The sequence below is a fragment of the Puntigrus tetrazona genome, chromosome 5 (assembly GCF_018831695.1).
Source record: "Puntigrus tetrazona isolate hp1 chromosome 5, ASM1883169v1, whole genome shotgun sequence".
Lineage (NCBI taxonomy): Eukaryota > Metazoa > Chordata > Actinopteri > Cypriniformes > Cyprinidae > Puntigrus > Puntigrus tetrazona.
Window position 1 is genome coordinate 21,414,392 of NC_056703.1, and position 8,091 is coordinate 21,422,482.

General features: G+C 36.6%; 1 protein-coding gene across 5 annotated transcripts in view; it reads left to right on the top strand.

Moving 5' to 3' along the window:
- Positions 1-6,905, top strand: part of LOC122344666 (cytospin-B-like) — a 39,300-nt gene extending 32,395 nt beyond the window's left edge. For 4 of the 5 annotated variants that reach the window (XM_043238190.1, XM_043238191.1, XM_043238192.1 and 1 more), the window contains exons 8-11: positions 3,806-3,990; positions 5,755-5,855; positions 5,938-6,010; positions 6,754-6,905. In XM_043238190.1, coding sequence (XP_043094125.1) covers positions 3,806-3,990; positions 5,755-5,855; positions 5,938-6,010; positions 6,754-6,890 — 496 coding nt within the window. In that variant the 3' untranslated portion in view covers positions 6,891-6,905. Of the gene's footprint in view, positions 1-1,245; positions 2,833-3,805; positions 3,991-5,754; positions 5,856-5,937; positions 6,011-6,753 lie in introns of those variants that run through there. The other variant, XM_043238194.1, reaches the window with a different exon arrangement.
- Positions 6,906-8,091: the final 1,186 nt, after the last annotated feature.

Genomic DNA, 8,091 nt, shown 5'->3' on the forward strand with positions numbered 1-8,091 from the left:
TTTATTTATATTTTTTACCTAGCCACCAAATCACAAACACACAAAACGTGGGATGCCATAGGAAGTCAATATAGCTTTTTCCACCCTTATTTTCAAATAAATATGCCTGGCATATATTTTAAATGAAAAACACTTAATCATGAACACTCTTGAGCTTGAACCGATAATGAACTGATTAACAACAAATTTATACATTTCATCCACCAAGAACAACTTCTAATACAACAAACGAAAATGAATGTCCCAGCAACATCTTCACCAGTGTCAAAAAGTGTTTACTCTTTGGTGTTGGGCTGGCATTAATGCTTTGGTGTTCATGTCTGTTTTGTGTGCTAGCTTCATAGAATATTTTGCATTAGTCTGCACCACATTAGCAACAACATTGTGTCCCCATTATCATGTGACACTAAACCTGTGCACTAATCCGATAAGATGAGTGCATGTATTTAATAGCAGCTGAAGTATTTTGAGATGGGCGCTTCTATAAGTAGCGCATTTGAGTTGCTAGATCTTTAAAAACTCTTCCCCTCCGTTCAAACGGGCTGCCAGTGTTCGTCGATTTCCCCCCTCCCTCAGATGCTCCCTGAGATTGCTCTCTAAAGGATTTCCCTCTGACCCAGGTGAGTGCCCTGTTATCACCAGCCCAGCACTCATACAGAATGCTAGTATGAATGCTTATGGATGGTCAGAGTGATTTAATCATTGAGGATGTTCAAGAGCTTGCGTCTTGCCTGTTTTCCCTGCCTTAGCCACCCGCCCACTGCTTTGAACAATACTACTATCTGATTGGCTGTGCTCATTTTATTCAAACAGGGCTGGGTCTGCTTTGTTTGCCAGTTCTACTTTTCCTTTTTCTTTTTTTCTTCCCTTGTATGTGGCGACATCTGCTGTTTGCTATGATTTTTGCACTCAGATTGTGAAACAAACAGGTTTCTGGAAGCGTTTGAAGGTTTTCTCCCTTCAGTCATCTGCTTATAATCTGCTAATGAGAAATATGAAGTGTGTTATTGATTTCCAGAGAGATGCATGAGGTTGATGATGACGAATGAGCATTTGCTGCCATGATGAAAAACATTAGTTTGATAAATGATGCTCGATTTACTGGTGATGCTGCTCATCTCAATCTGAGTCAATCTGAGGCTTTCATCCCAATAAACTCAATTTAGCAAGTATTTTACAACATATCTTCATTGCCGAACTGAAATCTGAATGCTAAATATACCCTGTTTTCTTTGTTTCTTTCAGGATTGCCACCGGACCTGCATTTGAGACCTCCAAGACTGCAGTTGAGGGACGATAGATGTCTAGGGTTTAGACCGGTTTACAGTGTTCTAATACAGATTTATCTGTCAGTATTATTTGTGAAGAGAAAATCAAGACAAATTCAGATTTTTTTGGGGATGAAAAAGATCACAGAACCGGAATTCATGCTGTTTTCACAGCTGCTCAGAGGAGATATTTTGTGTTTGTTTTGAAGCAAACAGCACCTGCACTATTTGAAGTGTGTTTGATCATGTGACCTGCTTTAGGCTTTGTTTTGTTTTACCTTTATAGCAAGGCCAATTGAAATATTGGGGATAATTGGAATAAAAAGTGAACAAATTATGTAAGGATGTATCTGTGACATTAATTTATTATATCCCTGACTGGGCACTGTCTTTTTAAAAGTACAAAAATAGCTTTGTATTGTGCTGCCTTAGGAATAAAGCCAACATTTATAGATCTTTACTACTTCACCAGCACTTTTTGATTTTGTCTTAACGGTTTGTATTTCAACAGCAACCACGAAAGGGGAAACCATTTAATTTCCCTCTAATACCAGTTTCTTTTATGTTCTCTGTGTCGACACATTGGACAGAGCAGATACATCAAGTTACACGAAGTCATGGAGATCCTTCGTTAACCAACTTTCAAACGATGAAAATTTAGTTTTGAGTCGCTGTACGCAAGTCCAACACTAGATGGCAGACGAACCATTCCTATCGGCACTCCAACATATCAAGCTTGCTTTAGTCTTCAAACACACTCATTCTTATGGTTCAAACCCGTTTGGTTTACAACCCACTAACTCTTAAATGTTTTCATTTGATTTACTCAAGCACTAACCAATGACGATGGCTTGTATTGGATGATGTTCGCTGCAGGTTTGAGTGGTTGTGTCATCTCTGTTGTTTTTTGCTACATCACAATCACTAGAAGTAGTGATAAGAAATCAAGCTTTTGAGAAACGTGCTTTACCTCACGTTCAAGCTAAACAACTCAGCTGAGCGCTCCCGTTTGCGCTCCTCAAGCGTGAAGCTTTCTACTCCACTCCACATCCCTATTTGCATTGTTTAATCGTCTGTGGCCAATTCCAGATCGAAAGTTTCTGTGAATATCACATGATATCACGAATCCGGATGAGGCATGGCTCTCAGATAGGAAGTGTACAAAATCATATTCGAGCTTTTCAAAGACTTGAAGTCAGGTCCTCGACTGCCGTTTTGTCAAATCTCAGGTTGTATGTGTCGCAGGAACATATTCATCTAGATGCAGTTTATCAGAAATTATATTACATGCTGGTATCGACAGTTCAGGACATGACTGTGCCAAAATATGATTGCATGCTTTGTAGTTTCACACCTCGGCCTTTAAATGATGCAGTTTCTGTTACGATTCAGTGAATGTGCAAATGTAACCTGTGTACTGTTTTCATGTGACTGCAATGACGTTTGTACTCGTGAGAGATACAATACTATTTATCTCTAACACATGGGGTTTTAAATGTACGTGTTCAAATTGTCATCGTTGTATTCTGTATTTTTAAAGTCAATAAATCAGATCATTCCAGCATGTTATGTCTGTGTTTTTAAGACTGCTTCCACTGGGGTTTCTCATTTTTTCGCTTTCACGTTTGTATACGTGCATCTACAGTAAAGAAACGTGACACAGCCAGCTTGTGACTTTATCCTGAGCAGAGGCATCAGTAGAACTGTGTTTTAAGAGTTTCATATTTTGTGTTTTTATATCATGCAATACTGTTTGCACAGGAGGAAATTGCTGCCTCAGGTAGTAAACTTCACTAAAATGTGCATATACTGTACTGTGTATAAAGAACACAGATGCCTTATTTTATAATATTTTTAGCGTTTAGATTGTGGCATTAATTTCCTTGCAGTTGAACATATTTACCAATATTTCTCTGTAAAAAACTGTGTGGAAAAAATGTTTGCATACTTATTCTACTCCACTCCACAAATACAAAAACATTTGTGATGCTTTACTTTTGTTCAACTGCATTGCATTCCATTGTGGTATTTTAATAAAATATTGCATATTAATAAAAAAAAAAACACTATATTGCGGCATAAAAAAAAGAATAAAAGAATCAAGGATAAAACAAATTACACATGTTTAGACACTATGAATTTTGGAGGAGGACACAGGAGGCTGTGTCAAAAAAAAATACAGTCTTAAAATATCTTCTTTTTTTATTTTTAATGCAAATAGAGTTTCTCTTTTTTTCTCTTGACTATGGGGTGAGATGTCAAACATGATTTAACTAATTTATTAATATTCAGTGCCATTTTGACATGATTTGAAATGACTAATAATTACTATTATTATCAAACTACTAAACATTCATTTTTACAAAGTCATAAAAAAGTTGTTGTTTTTTTATTCGTAATTTTGTTATTGTTCATTTTTATTTTTACTGTAAAGCATGTAAAATTGTGTAGTCATATACACATGCAGCACCTCATGTAAAATACGTTCTCATCCCTGTGGCCTCTCTATATCTGTATATGTGTTCTGTGATTGATAGGTCATGGAGTGAAGACATCAGTCTCTCTGACTCAGATGGCAGTCCTCACTGGTGCCGAATGACCGTGTCCCAGAATGCACCTGGTGGCTTCCTAACCAATGGCAATGAGAGTGGAAGCAGCATGCCCTCAGAACCAGGAGCCACGGTCAAATCTCTCATCAAGTCTTTTGACACAGCTGTGCCGAGTGAGGACACAACCTTTCCCTACGCTTTTCTTTTTTTTCCCCCTCATTGTTTCCCCTCCCATTCTTCTTCTCTCCACTTTTCACATCCTTTCCCTATGCAACATTCATTTTAAATATCTGAGACATTACTGAGTAACCTGTCTCAGATGGAAAACTGATTGCTGAAAAAAAATATTTAGGCAGTGATTAAATGTTCAGATCATGACTCTATCGTGCCGAAGCAGATGCTAACAGAAGCGCTGCTTTAATCTGAGCTAATGATGTAATTCTCTCCAAACATCTCTTGTCTGCAAACATCACAATCTATCAGTAACACGGCAGCAGGAAGGTCTGGATCTCATTACAGCAGCCAGACCTCTCAAATCATTCCTGCCTGTCTTAATGCTGGACAGATACTTCTGTAAGTTACGGGTGGTGAGACAGCAGGACTTCTGCTCAATAATCACAAAAGATGTCATGTTAGATTGGAGCGGTTGTTTAATGTTCCTAGAATAATACGACAAAGAGTCCCGTTATTAATAACCTTTGGTTCAGCTTGTGATTTTTATGAAATGTTCTACAGAATACAATAGGGTATTTCAGAAAGTCTAATGTAGCGTCGTCACACAGTCATTCCTGCTTCATCAGAATATAATTGTCTTCATAAGGGTCCTCATTGACTATTTGTATTCAGTGTTGGGTGTAACTAGTTACTAAGTAATTAGCTACTGTAATTTAACTCTTTTTGCTTTGAAAAAGTAAAGGGATTCCTCTTACTTTAACGTCAAAATGCATGCTTTTATGTACCCTTCTCAGATTAAGTACTTTTAATAAGAATATTGGTAACACCAATACTTAATATTAACTAGTTATTAATGTAAATATTACTGGGATATCGACTGTTTATTATTACTTAAAAGGCACATATTAATGCCTTTTTCATGCTAAACCTTATTCTAAATGCTACCCAATTCTTAAACTTATCAATACTTTACTAAGCATTAATATGTGACAATTGGACCCTGATCTAAACTGCGAACTTTATTTATTCGAAGGAATAACGTTTCATTTATTGTTTCATGTCTGTCCTTGCATCTATTATTTGTCGAGGTTGATATAGGATTTAGAAGTCATTAAATACTTTTCAGAGAGAGTAATTTCTACAGTAATCTAATTACACTTTTGAAGATGCAATTTTTTTTTTTGAGTAACTTACCCAACACGTAATACTTCGTATTATGTCTCACTGAACTTCCTGTGTAAATGACCTGGAAGTGATCATTCATCCAACAAATTGCAATTCCGTCATTACTCCCCTGAGAGCAATTTTTAAAAGAAGATAATTGAGATATTTTATTACTATACTGTCTATACAATAGAAGTCAGTGGTCACCAAAGCAGATAGCTCCATTTCTTCATTATGATTGTTTAACTATGATCAAAGCTGTTGTAAATTACTCTAAAAACATACCTGTGCCCTCATTGCATTATTATGCCACTGTGAAAATGTTTCAAAATGTTCGACCTATTGAGTGGGCTAAGCACATGCCAACATTTTAAAGCTATGGTTTAGAGTGCATTTAGAACAGATACGTGGGTTTTAGACTCTCCGCTCCACATTGTGTCCAACACCTTAGCTCTTCTAAATATGTAACGCTAAACAGATTTAAGGGTGAGAAATTAAAGTTTTTCTGGATGATTCAGATTTTTTATGTTCTCTGTGTGGCTGGAAATTGGATTTTCTTTGGCTTTCGTTTTTAAAGGGGTTTCAATGTCTTCTTCTAGATGGACCCAGCAGCTCAGTACAGATGCATACATCTCCCAGAAGCCCACTGAGTGGCATACCGGTCCGTACAGCCCCTGCTGCTGCTGTCTCACCCATTCAGGTAGCATAAATCTCACAATACATCACGGATTTATACTGTAGCGTGGGCCAGGCTATCTCTGACATGCGTTTTGTGTTTCTAGAGGCACTCTGGAATCAAGCCGCTGTCAAAGACCCTCGAGAGAAAAATCGCCTTTGGAGATTTCCCCCACAATGGTACTTCACAGTGACACAGAATTAAAGAGTGTCCTTCAAACAACACTTAAGTCATCCTCAAACACACATACCGCAGAGAAACATTTACGTTTAAACTGTTCATAGCATCTGTGGCATGTTGTTGCTTACACCACAGACATTTTGAAATTGTGTGCATGTATACACTTGTAATACAAAATCTATATTTTGGCCTATTGGACCAGATATTGCTCCGAAACAAACAAATAAATAGCTACAGTACTTAACATCATTTTAATTTGAAGTAAAGTTCATCTGCTTGGAGCATTAGTTTGAATGCTAAAATAGGATCTTCACATTTGTTTTTAAACACTTCAGAATGCGCAGATGACTTACGCTTAGTTATCCAATAATAATAATAATTATTATTATTATACATTTATAGTGCAAACAGTTCTTCAGGATAGTGAAGTGCAGTAAATATATATGTAGAAAGACAAGCCAAGAAGATACTGGAAATATCTACCATTTTCTAAAAACTTGTACTGTCTCTTTTAAGTCACACCAATATTGCATTTATTTGACCAAAAATACATTATCCTTGCAGAATAAAATTATTAGTTTAGTTAAAAAAAAATCTGATACTGACCCCAAACTTTATTATTCTAGTCATGTATTAGTGGTTTACATTGGCATTCGTATTATCAGTTATCTTAATACTCCCGAGAAATGTGGCAATAATAAGACTAATTTCCCCTGTGTGTCTGTGGTTGTGTCTCTCTCAGGGTCGTGTGATGAACTGAAGCCCTCTTCTCTTATGAGGAAGAGTCCGTCCCTCGAGTCTGTGATTAAAACCCCGACTCACTTCAATGGCCGCGCATCCTCTTTTACTTACAACAGAGCCAACAGCAAACTCAAGTAAGCTACAAAACACGTGAACATCTTCCTAACTAGGGGCACTAAAACAACAGATGACTCACTCAGACCTTTCGCTGCTAAATATATGTGAATACAGCTGAAATACAGCTGAGACATAATAAAATGACTCAGATTAGAAGAGCTGAACTGCGTGTCTTATCCATGATACACTTGCGTTCCTCAACTGTTTCACACTGTTTTTGTTTCGCTAACCCCTGCTGTCCTTCTTAGAAATAATGCCTTGAGTTATGAAAGTCAGTCTCTTTGGTGACTCACAGTTTGAAGAGAATCATACTTGGCACAAACTGATAGCCATGACCCTTTTTTGCCCTGCTTCAAAACCATTTTTGGGAAGTTGATGCATAATGTTTCTTTTTCAAGATTTTTGTTGAAAATGTACATAAATATGGTCTTCTAACGTAACTTTTTTAATTATTTTTTACTTTTTATAACAATTTAAAAATTTTCTTAAACAATTAAAAATTTTCATATAGGGAGAAATTCCTTGATGCATTTTTTACTATTCAAAATAACATAATTGCCTTTATATACACTGCTATTCAAAAGTTCTTGATTTTTTTTCTATTTTGCTCACCAAGACAGGATTAATTGATCAATCAAAGAGTATAGCAGTAACATAGCAAAATATTATTACAATTTAAAATTACATTACAACTTACACAAAAAATGACATACAACTTTTTTTTTGATAATAGAAAGCTTTTGTGACAAAATAAAAATGTTATATAAAAGTCAGTCAAATGATTAATCGTGATTAATCACAACTAAAATAAATGTTTTTGTTTACATAATACATGTATGTGTGCTGTGTGTATTATGTACACTCACCGGCCACTTTATTAGGTACACCTTACTAGTACCGGGTTGGACCCACTTTTGCCTTCAGAACTGATTTAATCTTTCGTGGCATAGATGCAACAAGGTACTGGAAACATTCCTTAGAGATTTTGGTCCATATTGAAATGATTGAATTACGCAGTTGCTGCAGATTTGTCGGCTGCACTTCCATGATGCGAATCTCCTGTTCCACCACATCCCAAAGGTGCTCTGTTGGATTGAGATCTGTTGACTGTGGAGGCCGTTTGAGTACAGTGAACTCATTGTCATGTTCAAGAAACCAGTCTGAGATGATTCACGCTTTATGACATGGCGTGTTATCCTGGTGGAAGTAGCCAACAGAAGAT